We start from the raw sequence: 22,142 nt of genomic DNA, 5'->3' as shown, positions 1-22,142 counted from the left end.
CAGTATGAGCATGGCAAGAAGGCAGGGGATGAATGCCACAGATTTTAGACGAGCAAATTCTGTAGTGGTGTTCAACCCCTATGTGCTAGCCATGTTGATACTGTGGGTGCCTGCAGGAAGGCTGCTCTGACATCTAGGACTACCATATTTCCAGCATCAAAAAAAGGACTCCTGGGAGGGGGAAGAGGAGGGGGGCAGTGATATGCCCATGCCCTGCTTCTGCCCCTCACACTCCTAAGCCCCTGCTCCCCCAGCCCTGCCAGCACTCCTGACCCATAGCCCCCTGCCCCTCCCAGTGCTGCCAGTGCCCCGCACTCTGGACCCACAGTCCCTTCCCCTACCTCTGCTGGTGCCCCTCCAACCCACAGACCCCTGCTCCCCAGCCCTGCTGCCCAAGCAGCTCTTGTGTTGCACATGCACCCTTCACTCACACACACTTTACCTGGTTTGCCAGGGTCTGCACAGGGAGCATGTGATCCCCAACAGCCAGTCACCTTGCCCAGTGCTCCCAGCCCCAAGCAGCCAGGCCTGGAGAGCAGAGGAATAGCAAAAAACCTGGACGCTTGCTCTTATTTTAAAAACCCACCCAGATGCAGTACAAGGGGCCAAAAGAGGGCATGCCTGGGAAAATCCGGGTGCTGCATGGTAACCCTAGGCATGCTGTAATTACAGCATGTCAAAGCAGACTCAATTAAATCAAGTCTGCTAGAGTGTGCCGTTAGCATGCCTCCAGCAGCCTTCGTGCCTTGTGTATCAGCATCCCCATGCTTCAGAATGGTGGTGGGAGTTTTAATGGATGATACATGAGATGTTGAAAGCACTTTTTAATTAAAGCGCCCCCCCCAACCTCCACCCTTAGAGCATGTATGAAAATGCCTGGTGGTTTTAGCAGCCATAGCAACATGGTTGAGCAGTGGCACTTAACTTTCTGGCTGCTGGCAACCTCAGTGTAAAGCCCCATGGGCCAGATGACCCACCTCTGTGGGCTGAATGTGGTCAGCCAGATATACATCTGACATCTGTGCACTAAGATACTGTGCACAGGAAAATGCAGAAAGAACACAAATAAACAAGCTTTGAAGCATTTATATCCAGGACGGCTTGCCTGTGGAATGCTCTGCAAAAAGAGCTTTAGCTAAATGATGCAAGAGAATTGTTTGATAAAAGTCACTCTACCCCACCTTGAATTATTTAAAAAGAAAAAGGAACAAGGAAACAAAAATCTATCCTAGGCAGTTTCTTAGAACATGTGAATAACAAAGAGCCAATTATTCCATTAAGTTCATAGATCTAATATCCTCATTCACTCATACTATATGAATTCTAGAAAACCAAGCTTAGGTCAAGAATCCTAAAATGGAAGCATACTGTTGACAAACTTGAAATATATAATTCTCCTTCTCTTAGAAGTCATTGACTCTATAGATGGATGCATTATTATGCTTTCCTCCCTGTTAAACATTTAGAAAGAAAGAGAGATTCATGGTAGGACATAACTGATTCCCTAGGGTCGTTGCATAAGCAGCAAGAACTTCAAGAACTCATTAAGTTCAAAATTATCCTCAAACCAGTCTAAGGGAAGATAATAAAACCTACATTTAAAAGGCATTTCAGATGCATCAGGAATGCAAGTGTTACCAGGAAGGTTAGTTTCATCTGTCAGTTGCTGAAGAGTGTTTTGACTGGCAGGCTCAGAGGACTGAGAGGCACATGATGACACAGTGGGCCTGGTCCTATCAGCTACATTACCTAAGAGCAATTTAGAAATAATAAAATGTGTTAATATGCAATAATTTGTAATTAGAAAAAAATAAAACAGGAGAATGACAGCAAACAGAGGTGGCTAAAAATATGAAAAGCAATTAAATTACGTGTGAACATGAGCCTCCAGAGAGACAGCAGAACAGGAAGGCAACTGAACAGACCCTGTGGGTTTTTCCTGGAAGAAAGCTTTTTGTCCTATGGACATTTACACTCATTGCCCTGCTTTAAGTACCTGTGAAGTATGCTGGATAAAACATGTTAACACTCCCCACTCCACCCATGGAAGTAAGCCTAAGTTAACTAGCTCAATTAAGCTAATTGTATTACCCCAGAGAATCTGGTGTCTTAAAGCCTCCAAATCAAGGAAATTCCACAACTTCTCTGGGTAACTTGTTCCACTCTCCTAACAGTAAAAAAAAAAAAGTTTATTCTGAGGTTTAATTTAAATCTGCTTTCTTGCAATTTAAACCCATTACTTCATCTCCTGTGCTCTGTGGCAAAGGAGAACAGTCGTTTTCCTTCTTAATGAAAGCCTTTCAACTATTTGGAAACTGATATCACATTCCACCTCTCCCCTTTAATCTTCTTTCCCCCAAACTAAATGCATCTAAAAATCTCAGCCTGTATGCCTGGTATTTCAAACCCTATTTGTTACTTACCTGTGGAACTTCTCTAATTTCTCCACCTCATTCTTAAAATGCAGAACCCAGAATTGCACACTCCTGCAGAAACCTAATCAGCTATGTGGAGTGTACCATGACCTCCCATTTCTTGCACACTGTTAATATAGTGTAAAACTGCATCTGTTTTTTTGGCAACTGCATTGCATTGCTGGGTCACAGAATCCACGATTCATCAAACCTACCCAAGATACTTCTCACCAGAAGTACTGCTTAGCCAACTATCTCCCATTTTCTGTGTGTGCATTTGTAGCACCTTACATTTTTCTTTGTTGAATTTCATCATGTTATCTAATCTATCAAATTCCTTCCGAATTCTAGTCCTATCCTTTTTCCATCTATTTCCTCTGCAGCATCTCCTAATCATTGAGGGGTGCAGAGTTTTGTGGCTCATGGTAAGGGTTGGTTTATAAAAAAAAGCAGCCTACAATGGTAAAAGTTTGCCAACCCTTGTTGTAGACAGACTAACTTTCATAGGCTACATAGCCTAATAAAGTTGGCTGTAGCCTACAAAAGCTCACCCCTGTCTGAACAAGGTAGTCTATAAGTTGCCATCCTGCCCCACTGTATTTTCAAAGTCCATCCTGTCCATCACACAATGACTGCATTTCTCTCATCTTGATGGATATAAATTAGTCTTTTTCTATCAAATATTTTTATTATTGTTTATTAGTCATGCTTTTGAGCCGCAGATTATAACCCTGCTGTGGTAAGTACCATACAAACACCATTTAATAATATAACAAAATACAAAGAAAAAGGATAAATAATGGCACTACCTTTTATCAAAAGCCAGTAAATTAAAGTGCAAGATGGAGGCCAGATTTAGAGAAGAATGACCTTTCTGTGGCTACAATCTGTATTTGTAAAGCGTGTAAAAGTATAAGCCAATGGAAATGTAGGCATAAGTCTTCAGATCTGCACCAAATTTTATGCATACCAAGATATGGGGAAAATAAACTAAAGTTCCTAAAAGGAGATTAGGCTTCAGCCTTTTAAAGTTTCCTTTTAAAGATATTTTTAAATAGTTGAAAAGTCTAGAATAAATTATTTTGGGGTTTGTTTTTTTGTTTTCTACTATAACATGCACCAACTAATACAAATAGTAGGGCAAAGGACAAAACCTGTATTTTAGAATGGTATAATAATACTTAAATGTATTTTTGTTAATCAATCATTTAAGTAAAATCTTTAAATTAAACCAGGACCTAAATCAACACAACAATGAGATTGAAGCACTTGCAGCATTTCTTGTAGACTAATTTTTATTACTTTTTTAAAAAGCTACACGTGACTGATACCTGCTTTAGAGAGCACTTCTATTGCCATTTCTTCCATTATTCCTTCTGCAGGAATTGAATCAGCTGATTCTGATGCTGGAACAAAATTTAAAAATAAAACATGAAGATGATTTCAACACCATCTTTCAGCTTTTTTAAAGCAAAAGCTAAAAGGTTTTGTATCATTGTTACAATGATACTGTACAATGATACAAATCTACAAACCTTGAACCATGACTGATTTCCTAGCCTGTCCTTAACAACTGCTTTATGTGATTGAAATCATACCACAGTGTTTTCCTAATTCCAAAATGATTTCCTAATCTCAATTATTAAAAATACTTTACAAATTAATATTGGATAAAAATTAGGTTTTGGAGGAAGATACCACTTATCAATTTCTCTCTCTTCAAAACATCCTTAACAAGATCTTAAAAAAACATTTAGGCTAGGTATCCTACTAACATCTTTTCATTTCTACCAAATTAGAAACAATTTAAAAAGATTACCAGTCTCATTACTGTGGTCACTTTGGTCTTGTGGTACTCTAGATGGTGGGGAAGGTGCTTTGCGCTTTGTCCTTCTCAAGGAGGAGTTAACAGAAGATGTGCCACCAAGCTGCAGAGAACCTGTTCTCACTATTCCTACTGTTGACAGGCCCTAAGAGGGTTGGGGGTGAGGGAAGAGAGAAAGAAAACAAAGCAAGAGTATTTTGAGAAATGACAAGAAAAATCTAAGTACCGCTCTCAAAAAAGTGATATTTACAAGGAATACTTGGATAAACATAAACAAATCAACATACACTATTTGTTGCAATTGGAACAGTTAATTTTTTCTGATAATTCTTTCAAGTAATATCTTTAAAAGACTACTAAGGGTATGTATTGGGGAGGGAGAATAAGGAAAGGTCACAGCAATTTTGCAGAATGCTAGATACACAAAATTATAATGATCCCCCCCCCCCAAAAAAAAGTTTCTTCCCATCTCAAAATGTGTAGAAAGTTTGCCCAGGCTTTTTAACAAGGCTGTACCAGATGAGTCTGAAGAGTGGAAAAACATCTATAACAACACTATGTACCTAAAGCGCTTAAAAAGTTCCAACTAGGTGGAATAAGCAATTAGAACGATATGAATGCTTCTCTATCTACTTGTAATAAATACAAAACGTCCCTTCATTTGTTTAAGCATCTCAAAAACCTAGTTGCAACAACCTTGCTTGCCATTGTAATAGCTGTTAGCTTCATGCCAAAGAAATCTTGCATTTTCTCATTTTGGAGTAATTACTTTCAGGATCTCAGCAGCAACAAATGTTTCAAGCCTGGCTACAGATGTCCATTTTTGTAGCAAATTTGACTGCTTATCCATTCAACAACATATAATGTTATGTAGGACTGCCACCCATTTTTGGGTGAGTCAGTCGTAGACAAGTAGGGCTAGAAGGGAACTCCAGAGGTCATCTAGTCCAACTATCCCCTGCCTGAGACAGGATCATCCCTAGCCAAACCATTCCATACAATCATAATCTAAACTCTTAATGCAACAAATACCAAAACACCCTAACTTGCCATAGATAAAGCAAGGAAACTACAACAGCCAATGTCCTGCTTCTATAAAATGTTGCCAGTATATGGTGAAGAGGTCCCAGGTAGAGGGTCACACCCCTATTACAAAGTAAGGCAAAACCCTCCACCGACCGTACCAATCTGACCATGGGGTAAAATTCCTCTGACGCCAAATATGGCAATTGATCCGACCCTGAGAGGGGCAAGACCCTCTAGACTGGAACCTCTGGCTTTGCTCATAGCAGGAGAATCAGCACACCTCAACTGAAGTCCCCAGCATTGGCTGTAGCCAACACCCAATGCCTCTGGAAAGGCTTAAGAACACCCAGACATATAGCAGAAAAAAAAAGAGAAATCCATACAGGAGCCAGACCTAGGGTCATTTTTGTTCCAAGGACTTGCCTGTGCTTCAATTAAGAGACAACAAAGTAGAATACCAAGAGGTATAATTGGCATAAGCAGGCTCACAAAATTCTTTTACTGATGATCCTTCCAAGTTGAAAGATTCATAGACAGCAGGAATATTTTTCCAGTAGTACGGATGGTGCAAAATGCTCTCCATACACACACAGTACCAATGTGGTCCCGTGCTCCCCAGTCCTGCAATGCAGCTGGGAGCCACATGGTGCTGGAGCAGTGTGGGGCACGAAGGCAGGGAAATGGTTGGGGGTCGGGTTGGGCTGGGCTGCTGTGTTCCTGCTGAGGCTCCCCCTGGGCCCTACTGTTCCAGGTTCCTGTCATCTTTGACAGGCAGCCAGGAGCAGATAAATATTTTATAAAAATGTTTAGGGGCCCTGTGGGCCTGAGAGAAGGGCCTGGTGGGCCGGGTCCAACCCACAGGCCATATTTTGCCCACCCCCGGCTTACCTTTTTGGAGGCAGGTTGTATGCCTGACCCTCAGCCCAGGATTCCTGGGGTCCTTGGAAATCAGTTGTGTGGTACCATATGGACTGGCAGTCATGCTCATTCTGGGCAGGTGGGGATGTTAGCTTGTGGCTAGTACCACCCCTGGGCAGTAGAATATGGGAGGGTGGAAAGTGTTTCAGGGATAGCACGGCTGGGAGACATACATCCTGGGATACTGGATGACTGCAGATTGAGTTGTTTAAGGTAGGGTATTGTTAGTCCGCTCCATGAAGATGAAGTAACCAAAGAGAATGCTCATCAAAAGCAGCATAACTTTAAGATGCTTAGAGGGCTATCAGCACTATTTAACACACTGTAACATTTTAGAATGGTTTAAAGATAACCTGTAACACTACCCCTCTGAGAAGAGTTAGAGTGTTCTTCCTCTGTCACTAGTAAAAACTGGAAAGTACACCCCTCCCTGCCCCCAATAAAACCAAACCCAACCGAACCCAGACCATTAATATTCTTTGACATTTTCCATTGAAAGTTGTATTGATTAAAAAAATTAAAACATTTGATTCTAAAAGGCCATGGCAGTAGGAGTTGCACATCAAACACTTTTTTTTTTTTTTACTAACTAGTGACCTCAGTCTCAACTATGCCTAACACAACAGGTATCCCATTTTGGTAAAAAGGCAGTGCATAGTGGGAATCCTTGGTACAGTTCTTTGATGGGAAGTGAAGTCTGGCTATGGATCTCATTCTGGTTTCAAGTAGGAGAATGGAAGCCAAAAGGCTACCACACCTCACCTCCCATAATTAAAGTTAGAATGAACATTCTTACTACTGAAATATTTCAGGGTTAATTTTATTTAATTGAAAATTTTTTTTAGTTTCCAGTTGGTGCTCTGATTAATTCCAGCTGTTCTTTCTACAGAAAAAACACTTTAAGAAAATTTGTGTAAAAACACCATGTTGCCATTCAAAGTTTCCAATGAAATTTGACATGCCATTTCTTCCAAAAGGAAAAAGAGAAGGCATTAAATGGCATGGAGATTAGCCTTTTTTTTGTATACAAAGATCCTAAACAGAGCTGTGCACTCTGAATCTCAAAATACAGTGAAATTCTGAAACTGAAGAGCCATAATTTGAGATAAAAAAAATATCTGTACAACTATAACAAAACAATATTTCAATAAATTCTATTTATACTTTGAGTAATCTGTCCTGACATGCAAAATGCAACTTTCAACTTTGTTAAACATTTGAAATTTGTCAAAGTGGAATAGATGCAATGAGCTGTAGCTCATTCTTTTACAAAAGGCAATTTAAATAGGAACCAGGAGAAATAAATTACTCATCTTCAAATTTGCCCATCCCTTACCTTAAGCACTGAATTAAGTTAGCTGGAAAGAAAAATCAGTGGTATTTATTTCACTTCACACACAGTTCATGCTCCTATTTTATGCAGAGCCTAGAAAAAGTTGCAGTTCACTTCCCTAGCTTAAGGACTACATTTGGTGTTGCCATACAACTCTCCTCTTTACTGTCTCTTCCACCTTTGCCTGCTACTATAGCCTATTAGATAGCTTTCCAAATACTTTCATGTCACACTTTCTGTCAACACAGGCTTTCAAGCCTCATCTGCACTACCTTCCCCTCCCCAGTAATAAGCTGGTACAGTGACGTTTTGTGCATGCATACTAAACAAACAAATGATGCTGCAGTTCTTCACTGGAGTCTAAGGCTAGGGACAAACATTCAGAAAGCCTGAGCCTGAATTGATTCACTCTTTGTAGGTTAGTCTAACCTGGCTAGGCTAAATCAGTTTTGTAACTGTACAACATCCCAGAAATGCAGGAACATGCCTGCAATGGCTTAGGCTACAAGCCAGGGGGCACTAGAGCAGCCCTCCCATCCTTCCACAAAACTGAGCTGACGGGGGTGTGGCCAGGCCCCAGCAGGACTCACTGATTAGCCTAGCAGGGAATTGATAAGAGTGTTTAATCACCCCATTAAGGAAACAGAGGGATATTACCAGCTACCTGTTAATTCTGCCCGTTGATTCAGCAGGGATTGTAGCCAGCATGTGGTCTGCTAGCTAATATACAGACATCTTAATACATGAACACCTCCTAAGCAAGGCAGAGGAGAGGGGGGAATTCCTGCGTAGCAGGGAGTGGTGGGAGGGCTGGCAGGAGCAGCCCACAGTCTCTGGAGCTACAGCCAGGGATCAGAGGGGAGAGGCCAGCCCTGCTGTGGAACAGAGAGCCCCGCGTAGCCAAGAGAGAATGCTGAGATGCTGAGGGTGCCTGGTTTATCTTAAACCAGCAAGGGGTCTGGGATAGACATTGCATAAACCAGTTTGGGCCAAATCAGTTAAGTCTGATGCTACATTCAATCAGGTTTAATCTCAAACTGGTTTAAGCCATTTTGAAACTGGTTTATGTGCACTGAACATCTATTCTGTTACAGGTTTAAACCAATTTCTGGTCACTTAAACTGGTTTGTGTGTAATGTCTGTCCCTAGCCTAAGAGGGCTTATACAGGCCTTCTGAGAGTTCTTAGTACAGTAGGAAAATGGTCCTAAAAAGACTTAAAATGTTCACATCTATTGTTCGTTGCATCCAAGAAATAGATTTCAAGCAAGTACTAAATGTTCCTATGAAGAAGGTTCAAGTGGTGAACAGATTTTCTCAGGAATTATTCAGCAGATGAATATTAGGAGTTTTCAGCTCTTTTATTAAAGGCTGCAAAGTGAAAAAAATAGCATTTAAAAACAGATGGAAAAAATTAAAATAAAGTTATTAAAGAAGTATCTGACAATGTTATAGAATACATGTCAATCTGTTCATGTGTCACAGCAAGACCCAATAATAAGTCAATGCTTTGTTAGTTCTGTACAAGTTAAGGATTGAAATATTCGAGAGGTTCTCATCTTCACTTCTCATTTCATTTCCAATGTAGCTTCCTAACCATAACCTGTGACCAGTCAGTGGAAGGAGATGGCCAGCCAGGTAACATGCTTTAGATAAACAGTGAAAAATCTATAGGTAGATCCTGACATTAAAAATTAATTATCTTGTGGTAGACCCCCAAGAGGAATTATCCACATCTTTCCACATTATCATATCTCTACCTTCTTTAGCAATACCATTGGACTCTTCTGCTGGGTTTCAAACAGCATTGAGGGAGAGAATGCTTCAGGGAGTTCAAATCAGAAGGAAAAGAAAACAGTTTGCCAGTATCTAGGCAAGGTCAGGGTATTTCCTATATGCTGGAAATACATTATCACATTTTGGGCAATATTGCAAAATAAAACATACTACAGCTCATTCACTTGCAGCTAAGGAATCCGTCTGTTCCTGTATAGATAACTATCCCTAAGGCAACTATAACAAGTAGTGCAGACACAAAGGCATATTAGTTGCCAGTTTCATCATTTAGCTCTCCCCATAATACCACCAATTTGTTTCCTTCCGTAGCATAGAATCATAGAAGTAGGGTTGGAAGGGACCTTGTAGATCTTCAAGTCCGACCCCCTGCCTGGGCAGGAGGAAAACTGGGCCAAAATGACCCCAGCCAGGTAGGCATCAAGCCGCTTCTTAAAGACCCCTAGGGTAGGAGCCAGCACCACTTCACAGTTAGGGCAGCTAGGATCTGGAACTAACTTCCAAGGGAAGTAGTTCTTATGGATGTCTAATCTAAATCTACTCTCCAACAACTTGTGGCTGTTATTCCTTGTTATTCTCGGGGGTGCTAGAGGAAACAAGGTCTCCCCCAAACCCTTCTGGTCCCCCCTCATGAGTTTATAGACGGTCACCAGGTCCCCCCTCAGCCTTCTCTTGTGAAGGCTGAACAGGTTCAGGTCCCATAGCTTCTCACTGTAGGGTCTGGATCATGTGGGTGGCCCTCCTCTGGACCCTCTCAATGTTGTCCAGATCCCTCTTGAAGTGGGGTGCCCAGAACTGGACACAGTACTCCAGCTGTGGCCTGACCAGTGTCGCGTAGAGGGGGAGGATCACCTCCTTGGCCCTACTTGAGATGCACAACAGTTAGCCTTGCCGACCGTGACCTCACATTGTTGGCCCATGTTCATCTTGGAGTCAATGATGACTCCAAGATCCCTTTCTGCTTCCGTGCTCTCAAGAAGGGAGTTTCCCATCTTATAAGTGTGCTGCTGGTTAATACTGCCCAAGTGCAGCACCCTGCACTTGTCACTATTGAAATGCATCCTGTTTTTGTTAGCCCACCCCTGCAACCTATCCAGGTCTTGCTACAGTCTTTCCCTCCCTACTAGTGTGCCCACTTCACCCCAAGTTTTGGTATCATCAGTAGATTTAAACAGGTTGCTTTTCACCCCGTCATCCAAAAATTGCTGATAAAGAAATTGAACAGTGCGGGCCCAAGGACCGAGTCCTGGGGGACTCCACTGCCCAATTCCCCCCAGGTCAAATATGACCTGTCCACCACCACCCTCTGAGTACGACCCTTCAGCCAATTTGCAATCCATCTGACTGTAGGCATTGATGCCACAGTCACCTAGTTTTTTAATGAGGATGGGGTGGTCAACAGTGTCAAAGGCCTTGCTGAAGTCCAGAAAGACTACATCCACAGCGACACCTGCATCCAATGCTTTTGTGACCTGATCGTAAAAGGCAATCAGGTTGGCCTGACATGACCTGCCCCTAATGAAACTGCTGGCTGCCCTTGAGCATCATCCCCGATGCCAGCCCATCACAGATGTGCTCCTTGATGAACTTCTCAAAGAGTTTCCCCAGGATTGAAGTAAGACTGACGGGCCTATAGCTGTCTGGGTCCTCCCTCCTCCCTTTTTTAAAGATGGGGATCATATTGGCTATCTTCCAATCATCTAGCACCTGGCCCGAGCACCACGAGCGCTTGTAAAGCCGTGCCAAGGGCCCTGCAATAACCCCTATTAACTCCCTCAACATCCTGGGGTGGAGAGCATCTGGACCTGCTGATTTGAACACATCCAGCCCCTCCAGAAGCACTCTAACCCAGTCCTCCTCAACCTTAGGTCTGGAGGCGTTCCCCTCAAGTCCATCTTGAATCACAGTGGGGGAGTCCTGGTCCCTGCACAAGAAAACGGAAGTGAAGAATTTGTTAAAGAGGTCTGCCTTCTCCTCTGGTGCAACCACCAGATTGCCCAGCTTATCTTGCAGGGGCCCCACATTTCCCGGTGCCTTCTTCATCCTCCCTATATATTTGAAAAAGGACTTATTGTCTTTGATCTTGGACGCTAGTCCTAGCTCTATGTCCACCTTAGCTTTCCTAACAGCCCCCCCACAGGCCCGAGCAGTGGAGGTATACTCCTCTTTGGAGATCGCCCCCACCCCACCCCCCCCTTCCACCAGGTGTACGTCACCTTTTTGGCTCTACATGAGCAAGGAGATTGATTTATAATTAATATTTATGTTTTCTCCTCAGATTACTTATAAGAGCTATATTTCCGTTTATTTCATTTAACAGTAAGAGTTGTTTAGTTGCGTCACATTTCAGGATCTAGGACTTCAAGATTCCTTCCCAAAATTATACTATGTATACAGCATGGTAACCTGAACCTCTTTGAAAGAAAGGGCATGTAGTATACATTTAGTGAAATTGACTCTCCTCTGAATAGTTTATAAAATATTGCTACTTGCAACAATTTGTTTCATGTGAATCAGATTACGTTTTGCAGTTGCCAAATTACGGCTGTCCTCCTGGTGGCATGCACATCCTCTCCTGGAGGAATGTGATTCCATTCTAGATCTCCCTAAGCTTCACTCTGGTGCCTATAAGCAATCTGACATTACTTGTCTGCAAGTGACTCAAACTCTGGGTGCAGGAATGTGTGAGCAAGCTTCTGGTGCGATGGCACTTCATCACATCAAGTGACGGAACTCAAGCTTCCTTGTTATTTTAGTCGCTCCATATCAGTGACTTAAGGGAAATTATTGTTGGAGGTGTTTTAAATGCTTTCAACACTAGGACAGTATCCTACTTTCCTTTTTCTCTACTTCCCTTTTTTTTTTTTAAAGAAGGAACATCACTTTTCTTTAGTTATGCAATTTGATAAACATGTGCCAAAGAAAAGGTCATCTGTTCAAATTAATATAGGTGTTCTGATGCAGACAAGCATCTACAACCTCACAGTTTATTAGAACAGAATACTTAAGTGTGTGAGCAAGCCATATTTAAGCAAGCATGATGATTAACCAGGATACTAAACTGAAGGGGGGAAAAAAGTATGGTATACCTAAAAAAAAAAAAGTTCTTGGACATCTGAATGTTTTTATGTAGCACTTTACATTAAGTAAAGCAGAGGTGTCAAATATATGGCCCACAGCCCCATACAGCCTACCAGAATTTGGGGGGGCATGTGCTTGGGTGGGGCGAGGGGGTGGAGAAGAGTAGCCTGACAGAATGTGAGGTCCTTGGGCCACCCCAGTAGACATGATGATTGCATGGCAGGAGGGTGAACAAAGGTAGATACAGCCCTGGTTGCCCTCCAGATATTTTGCGTGTCATCATCACTGCAGCATCCTCAGCTGATGCATGGGCCACCATCATATGTTGGAACTGTCATGTGTCCCAGGCTTTGATTTTTACACTTTATCAGTCTCCTTACTCAACTTAAGTGGTGTCAAACTTGCTTTGCATCCTGGGCCAGATCTAGATTTGGGGAGGGGAGACATTGCTTAAACTTTAAATATATTAGCAAATAAAGAAGGCTTGCAATTGCCAGTTCTAAACCTACTCCTGCCGACAGCCATTCTGCTTTACAGTTAAACTGACACTAACAGTATAGGGGCCTGATGTTTGAAACTAACACTTTTGTTTCCATCCTGATTTAACAAAAAAGGCTGTTGTGTAAACATTAAATATTAAAGCTAAACTAGTCACCTCTTGTGTCCTACAAGTGGTGAATAAATCCCAGTACCCAATAGCATAACATGAGCGTGAAAGGACATCTCTTGTAATTTTGTCCCCAGCGTAAAGTACCAAGAATCATCGTTAAAGAAATGTTATGCCACTCTGAAATAGGTAAAATAAAAGCAACACAATAGTCCAGTCTGAGAGAAAAAAAAGTTTCTTTTTTGTTTCCAGCCACTGCTGTCAGAGAAGCTTGGAAAAGCTGTGGGAGGCAGGCATTAAAGTCTTTTTTCATACTGTGAGAAACTGGACTACAATACACTGAGAATTTAAAGACAGACAACAGAGAGAACACTGTTCCCTTAAAGTTGCTCATTTTGCTGTTGTCTGACGTTACTACTTTGGCATGGGCAAATGCTTGTCTCTATCAAAACTGAGCAAACATTTTATCTGGGGAAAAGTGACATTTCACTTTGTCTTCTTTGTGGACCCTACAACAAAGAGCAATTTGTCCACCTTTCTCCAGGGTAAAGCAGAAACTGAAGGTCACCCTGAACCATAACTGGGATGCAAGGTATGTTCCAGTTGCTATATAAACTGAGGGGAAACCTAGAGAATGTAAGTGTCCTTAAAAGCAGTATGGAAGCCTTGCAGGTACACATTCCCACTAGAGAAGTAGACGACTACAAGTAATTCCTAAATGGAATTTTGTAGCAAAACCATTGTATCATGCTTTCAGAAGTTAATGCAGTGGGATACGACATTAAATGACAAAACAGGACTAGTTAGCTATACAAATCAGGCTAGTGGGCTAGCCTAACTGGATCCTGAAAAGTCAGAATTATTATTTATGGAATTAAAACTGAACTGAAGAAGCAAAGCATCTGTAAATGGTATCCCTTCCACTGTTGTGAGTAATGTACCAATTCTGGTCTCATTCATGACTATGTAGAACTGGTATAAATCATGGTCCCCAGCAAAGTTACTCAGTATTTACACTAAAGTAAATGAGTCAAAATTTGGTCCACTATCATTTCTGAAACACTACTGCACTTAGCAAAGATGATATGCATGGAATCTGCATAACTGTCCTGAGTAAACTCTTTGGGGCAGGGACTGTTTCTATTATAGATTTCCACAGTATTGAGTGCATTGTTGTCTCATTTATCAACTGTATCCTATAACTATTGACATAATACAGAGAAATTACCGAAGATCAAGTATACAGTTTTTAAAGAAGCCCCTTTTGTACGTAGTAAGAATGTTTTCTACTTCAGGGCTGAATCTGAGGCTTAGAAATACAGTTTTGATTTTGTTGTAAATCCCTATTGCTCGCATAACTGATTAGGCCCTAAAGGATGTCTACTCTCATTTACAGAATGGGCATTTAACTGAACAAACCAGACATCCTGCACAACAGAGATGAACTACAAATATTGTCTTGCTATCTTTGTTTAGTTTAGAATGGAAAACCTTCAAAGACAAACTTCCAGCCTCTCAAATTTCCCCCATCAAATTTCTCAGTTCTTCACAGATATTGCTTGTAACAGTATTCAGTCTCATTCCAAATCCTACACCTAGTGGTGGATTTTGATTAGTCATAGAGTCATTTTTGCTTGACTTTAGGATAGTGATTCTCAACCAGGGTGCTATAGCACCCTGGGGTGCCTTAGGATCCTTTCTAGGTCTCATGGGGTACCATACAATGTTAGCACTGTTAGCTGATGGCTAGAAAATGATATTTAGAGGTTTGCTTTTGGGAATTGGCTGGTAGGCAAAGTATATATTGCATTAAAACAACGATCCAGGGGAAATGGCAAGAGTTAACTGATTTCTAAAAGCCTGTTCGTGACATTTTCCTTCAAGGCCCACTGTGTCTGAAGCCAGCAGACACACGGACTGGGAAATTGAAGACATATACCACACTGTTCCATAACATGAACAGTTTACCCAAACGGAGATAAGGGACTCTTCAGTATTGGTGCCAGGTCACAGTGCCCAACTGCAGAGCCTTTGGGATTTCTGGCTTTGTTGGATGACCCAAATTAGGAGACTGGTAAATAACCACATTAAGATGTGTGCATGTGATGGGTTTGTTGGAACAAAGGAATACACTAATAGGACAGAACATGGACAGTATGACTACCACAGGCAAACCAGTCAATGATGCCTGGGAATGAAGAGTCAGAGGGGAAAAAGGATACAAAAGGAAGGATTTTAGAACAGCAAAAGGGTCCCCAAGAAAGGCACTGAAGGCCACCATGGACAGAGGGCATACTACCAGCCCATCTCACCCACCCCACCAGGAGGGTGGGAGTTGAGCCTCAGTCCTTGACCTCCAGGCTACTGATATCTGACATTCAAGAGAGAACCACGGAGTGGAAGCTCGTATACTGGTCAGATGTACCTTCCCTCTGTGACAGCCTTAGGACTGGTAGATATAAAATTGGGGAGGTTATTTTGTTTGCCTTGCCTGCATTATTTTTATCTGCTATCACTATATAATCAATAAAATTTGCCTATTATCAAATAGAGAGGTCATGGTCGGTCTGAGAGTTTGGGTCTGTCCAGAACAAGGCATCATAAATCCAATACCAACATTAGCATGTTAACATGATTCTCAAGATAAACCCAGAGTTTCCACACAGGAATCCATAGTGTGACTGTAGTGACCCTCGAGTACTCGGCAACAGAAGAATGTCCCTTTTTTTGTAATAAAAAAGGGCAAAATATAAGATTTGGCATTGTCCAACAGGTGCCTTAAGCCTACCAAGGTTGAGAACCACTGCTTCAGAAGAATAAATATCAGCATCAAACTACGTTACCAGTGTGAAGTAAATTTATTCATTGGGATATTTATTATGATTATTAATGGAAATTAACATAAAAATACTTTGACAAATATTTATAATAAGGGCAGGCAAGTATAATACTCACATGGCTAGCTTTGGAGTACCTGATAGGTCAGAAGGCTATGGAATCAGGAGGGAGTAATGGCAAAAGGACATTTTATGGCATTTTCTTTTAGAATTTGCAACCAGAGAGAAGTAGAGAAGGATGCAGGGTACCTCATCTACTTGAACTTTTTGTACTTTCCTTACTGGTTGTCTTCATTGACCATATGGCAAATGAGAAACTCAGAACTACAAAATGATAAATCCAAGCAGCAGAAACTTTGTGCTGGGATATTTTTTACTCAACAATAATCAGATTACTGTTAAGACATTGTAAAATACCCACATTTATTACTACAATGTTTGAAGGTTAATATCTGGTAAAAAAAGATTTCAATTAAAAAAGACAAGAATAATTCTCAGACATTTTTTGAGGCCATTACTAAATAAAAGAACAAACAAAAATCCCAAACTTTTTTTTTCAAGTGACAAAGATTCTCTGGACACAAGAAAACATTCAAAACTTCTGTTAAACAGTGCTCTCTTGTGGTCGTCTGTGACAACAGAAATGAAAAGTAATATGTAAAGGATAAGACAAATGATTCAAGAATTTTTGTTTAAGCCCACCATCCAACAAATTTCTCAAGCTTATTTTTCATTTAGTACTGCATTTCATCTTCCTAACCTGCCAGTTATATAATTTATTAAAAATGTTTATAAATTCCAGATTCAAGGCAGATTATGAAATACGCATTTGCTGCATTTCAAATGTATGACATTTTAGCCTTGATTGTCAACTAGAATTCACAACTGGTGCAGCCTGTGTTTTACCAAGACACAACCCAATGCATTAGTCATCTCCAAATATTTTTTTTTAACAAGTTTAGTGTACACAGAGATGTACAGATAATTTTGACCTGATATCCTCTTATAACTTTATGCATTACTCTACAAGAAGACCCTTTTACAATAAAACTTCAGTTTGACATCCTTGTGTTGCCAGGAAGTTAAATTTGTTTCCCAAGATTCTCACTTGTGTCTATTAAACACAAAGATCAGAAGGCTGTTTAGAAAAACATTTTTTCCAGCAACAGATTAAACTGCATTTATTATAAAAAGGGCTAAGTAAAGCAATTTACTAATGGCATGAAATGTCAAAAGCCTGTCCAGTTACTAGACATATTAATGTAAGCCATTACACTCCCCCATTTAAATCAAGTTCATAAGCTACTAAGCCAGTAGAGCAAACTGAGACCGGAACTTTGATTTAGACCTCAAATGTCTTAAAATGCAACACTCATTACAGAAGAGCGGCCATTTTAAGTTTATGAAACTAGATGCATGGTCAAAGATAGTGTTTGGATGATCTATGCAAGCTAGCTATTATAATTTATAATTATAAATATATACTTATCATTTAAAAAAAGGAACTTCTGAACTTGTACCCTTAATGTATTACTACAATGTTTTTGAAAGTACATCAATTTTGATACATACCTTAAAATTAAACTCTGTGAGTGATCTGTAGTCCCTCAGTATGAAGATGATATTCTTCCAGTAGATATGGAAGTCAATGTATACACATATATACCTCAACGTATACACTTAGTCTAAAGTATTTCATTAAAGCACTGGACTTACCTGTAAGAAGGAGGCAACGATTTCTGTTCTATTACATCAAAATCAGTGAAACCCACCAGGGTAAAAAATGAAAAGATTTAACTAACCTGATCACTTTCATCAACACTGCTAGATTTCATAATAGAAAATGTTGGTCTGCCCTGGCTATGCGCAAGATCCTGTGGGACACTTTGAGAAGCAGGCATTGGTGGTAAGGGTGCTCTTCTTTTCTTCGGCATTTCAGATGGCAATGTGTTTGAATCATACTGCTTGACAACAGTGCTAGATCGTGTGATAAAAGCAGGTCTCTGTTTGCTCATCAGTGGAGTTGCTGGGGCACTGGCAGTCTAGGTAAAGGAAACACACGTACACTGTGAATTTCCAAATCAAAATGTTGATTATTCTGAGACTATTTAGAAATTTTGCTCTTGTAGATAAAGAAAATGGTAACTTACTTGTTCACGTTTCTTCTTGCTTCGCTGAAAAAAGCTAAAAAATCCTTTATTTTCTTTCTCTTTCAACATATCTAGGTTTGGAGACATTTGGCAGGAATCTAAAATGAAAAAATTATTTGTAGCTATTAATTACACAGATTATTTCTTCCTGCATTCCTATTATATTTTTTGCTAGCAGCCTCTTGAAAACATACCTTAAATAGTTAAATAGCTATTCCAAAAGTACAATATGAATAGACTTCTTGATATTTCTGTTTTTTCCCCCATTAAGCCACTATAAACAAAGTCTAAAAACCTATTCTCACATTATATGGAAAGTACTCCATGTTAGCAATAAGCTAAAATAGGCTTTAAAATGTTGGGGAAGATTTTTGTTGTCCATCAGAATTTCTAGGCTTACAGATATATTGCCAACATTCAAGCTCCTGGAAGAAAAAAATTGCTGTATGTATGATACTTGTAAGCCAACATACCATTTTTAATTAATTGCTGACAGATATGAAAACGTGGCACTACGGTAACCTTCCAATTTCTCAACATGAAGAGGACACCAAGTTCGCCATGAGTCACTGGAAAAACGCACCAAATACTTTCCACAACTGAAAATAGTGGTGGCACTTAAATCCCATGGAAAAAATGCTGTTTTAAAAATCACAAACTTTGACAACCACATGGAGTACTTACAAGCTAAGGTGATGGTCAACCAGTTTTTAGTAATCTATCTGGGGAAAGGGAATGAATAGCTCTTTCATTCTCAAGTTCTTTTCATCTTTGACAAAGATCTCTCCCTGAAGTTCATCTGCGCTCTCAACTTTCAAACACCCCACAATAACTTCAGTCTTCAGACTGAGACTGTGAAAAGCTATTATTTGGAGGATCAGTGCTATAATATGTGCAGTATATATTGTATTTACTCCCAAACTGGGGGGATTAGTAGGTACACTGGAGGGTAGAGCTAGGATTCAGAGACCTAACCAAATTGGAAGATTGGACCAAAAGAAATCTTATGAGGACAAGTGCAAAGTCCTGCACTTGGGACAGAACAATCCCACACACTGGTACAGGCTGGGGGCTGACTAGCTAAGCAGCAGAAAAGGACCTGGGGATTACACTGGACAATAAGCTGAATATGAGCCAACACTGTGCTCTTGCTGCCAAGAAGGCTAACAACATACTGGGCTGCATTAGTAACAGCATTACCAGCAGATAGAGGGGAATAATTACTTCCCTCTATTTGGCGCTGGTGAGGCTGCATCTGGAGTACTGTCTCCAGTTTTGGGCTCCCACTACAGAAAAGGATGTGGAAAAATTAGAAATAATCCAGTGGAAGGCAACAGAAATGGTGAGGGGGCACATGACTTCCGAGGAGGGACTGAGGAATCTGGGTTTATTTAGCTTGGAGAAGAGAAGACTGAGCAGCGATTTAATAGCAGTCTTCAACTACATGAAAGCTTACAAAGAGGATGGAGCTAGACTGCTCTCAGTGGCAGCAGATGACAGAACTAAGGAACAATGGTCTCAAGTTGCAGCAAGGAAAGTTTAAGTTAGATATTGGGGGAAAAATTATCACTAGGAGTGCAATAAAGTACACGAGCAGGTTACCTAGAGAGGCTGTGGAATCTCCATGTTTGAAGGTTTTTAAAAGCCTTCTGAGGTCCATTCCAACCCTAATTTTTTGTATGATTCTAGGATAAATCCAAGAGGTTCTCCCCCTTCCTCCCTTCCACTGGTCCCAAATTAACATGAGGAAAAGCCCCTCATCTTGGATTTGAATACAAAGCAGGAGTCAGGCAGCTGCTATGGCTCTGGCACAACCTGGGCTTGGGGTCAGAGTCAGGGCCACAGCCTCTGCCCCGTCTCCCTCCCACTGCAATGCACTGCTGCCCTTCCCCCCATTCACAGCTCCGGTCCTGTTCTGGCCCAGGCACAGAGCACATGATGTCTCAATCCCCTGCTAGGCCCTAGCAACAGCACCAGCAGCAGTGGTGGCAACGCTCATCCCGGCCCTTGCCCCACAGCTACTGTTGCCACAGCATTGGTCAGGGTTTGGAGCCAGCATGTCTCCATGCCTCTGGCTAGAGCCACAACTGATGGTAAGCAGCAGCAGGGGAAGATTGCTGAGGGCAGCTTGTGATGGGGGCAGGTTGCAGGGGCAAGTTGTGGATTAAGGTTGCTTGACTCTTCCCCGCTACCTGCCTTCCCCCCCTCCTTTTATCTGTTATATATTCAATTAAATGAAAAAAAAAATATCTTATTTGAGAGCCCCACATAAAAGTTATGATTACGAGAAAACTGCTGTTTGGCCAAAAGTTTATAAAGTATTTGTTACCTAAAATAGTTTACAAGGCATACTGAAAGACTCTATGAGATAACTGTGTAGCTAACAGCTTTTCATTGTATTGCTTTCGTTTCTTCTTTTTTAAAGAAGAAAGGACTTCCTGTCGTTACATATATACATGTCTCTGTGCAAATGTGTTCACACACAGTTGTATCCTAATCTTCCCACTTTAAGTTCCTATAGAAAATGCTACCTATAATTTAGTTTGTGCTGGGGGTGGGTAGAAGTAGGTGGGGGCAGGAAATGTTTGTTTTACATGTCCAGACCAAGATGCCTTTCTTCATTATCCCTTTCAAAAAAGGTCAAAGACGAAGAAGCTGCACAAAATCATGTTCCAGGCTATTTTACAGCTAGCATGCCAAGTATTTATAGTTAAATGTTTATTGTTTGTACTAAATAAAGCTCATGTTCTGATATGTAGAACTGAACAAGTGTCAAGCGAGTCTTGCAGTCTTAAGCTATATAAAGATTTTCATTTTTACTGGTAAGAATTTCTAGATTCCTCTGAGGCAACAATTTTCCCTGTTATTGCCAGGTATTTTATAGGCAGTTCCATGAGAGAGTAGTTCAAACTTTGAAAAGGCACTTGTTGTTTTGGTTTTTTTTTTTACCTTAGTCTGTACACCTCATGCCGAGTCTAATTTTTGTTGTATGGCAAGGCCATGAATAGGCCTTAGATTTGCGCCAGGAGAAAAACCTCTCTTGCACAAAAAGAGGCGTACAGACATTCAAGACATTTCCACGGAAGAGAACTGGCTATTCCACAAGAAATTAGATCACATACCTTTAAGGAAGATTACCCCCTCCTGATCCAACTTGAATGCTTGTACACTTGTCTCAGGTGTGAATACTTAATATCCCAGTCTTCTTCCCTCTCTTAGTAACAGCACTTTACACAAAATGTTTATGCAAAGAAGCACCTAGATGAGGAATGGGCAAAATATGGTGCGAGGACAAAATCCGGCCCACTATGCGATTCCATCTGGCCCATGGGTCCCTTGGCCTCGCCAGGCCCAGGCACAAAAAGGCAGTTCTGGCCATGGTGCATGCAGCTGGTTCCACTGTTCCTGGGCTGGGTCACCTGGCACAGCCTGCCCTATCCCTATGTATGATGCTCAGGTGTGCCAGAAACTAGTAGGCAGGTCTGGGGCAGCCAGACTCCTGGCAGCCCCCACTACTGCCTGGGAGCAAGTGTGTGCCCTGCTGCCTGGGCACCCCAGGCCCATCTGCCCTGCACCCACCTCTGGGGGGGGGGGGGCACCAGATGCAGCCAGCAGGCAGGGTCTCCATGGAGAGACTCCTGCAGGCAGGACATGCTCAGCTGGTTGGATGGGATGGTGACAACATGGGGCCAGGGCCCAAGGCCCAACCTGATCCACTTCCCACACATCTCTGATGCAACTGACACCCATCACAGGGACATGCAGGGAGTTAAATCACAGCTCTGTCCCGGCCCTGTGCTCTCACCACTCTGCAATCTCAGCTCCAGCCCTACCTACCTGACCTGCTCCCAGATGCCACTCTACCTGCCTGTGGCCCCATCCCATCTGCCTAGCTGAAAGTGCCTTGGCCTGCAGGGGCCCCGGGCCAGTCTCCATGAATTCCCTGCCTGCCCACTCCATCCAGTGCCTCTGGTGGTGGGTACACAGTGGATAGACCCAGGACCAGATAGGATAAATTGCCATCTCCCTGGGCCATCCACCTGCCATCACACAAGGCACTGTGAACAGCTGTGACAGGGGGACCAAGGCTGGGTCAGCACTATTATAACCCCTGACCCTCTGGCCCTCAAGAGCTCACCAAAACTCCTTAAGTGGCTCT

At 41.7% G+C, this 22,142-nt stretch overlaps 1 protein-coding gene across 5 annotated transcripts in view; it reads right to left on the bottom strand.

Moving 5' to 3' along the window:
• Nucleotides 1–22,142, bottom strand: part of COBLL1 (cordon-bleu WH2 repeat protein like 1) — a 155,108-nt gene that overhangs the window by 22,066 nt on the left and 110,900 nt on the right. For all 5 annotated transcript variants that reach the window (XM_019480442.2, XM_019480445.2, XM_019480440.2 and 2 more), the window contains exons 5-9: nt 17,984–18,081; nt 17,636–17,875; nt 4,234–4,384; nt 3,746–3,820; nt 1,597–1,749 (exon numbers count right to left, since the gene is read on the bottom strand). In XM_019480442.2, the coding sequence (XP_019335987.2) occupies nt 1,597–1,749; nt 3,746–3,820; nt 4,234–4,384; nt 17,636–17,875; nt 17,984–18,081 (717 nt within the window). The remainder of the gene's footprint in view (nt 1–1,596; nt 1,750–3,745; nt 3,821–4,233; nt 4,385–17,635; nt 17,876–17,983; nt 18,082–22,142) is intronic.

The sequence above is a fragment of the Alligator mississippiensis genome, chromosome 4, assembly GCF_030867095.1.
Source record: "Alligator mississippiensis isolate rAllMis1 chromosome 4, rAllMis1, whole genome shotgun sequence".
Lineage (NCBI taxonomy): Eukaryota > Metazoa > Chordata > Crocodylia > Alligatoridae > Alligator > Alligator mississippiensis.
Note: the sequence above shows the minus strand (reverse complement) of the source record. Positions and strands in the feature narration are given on the sequence as shown.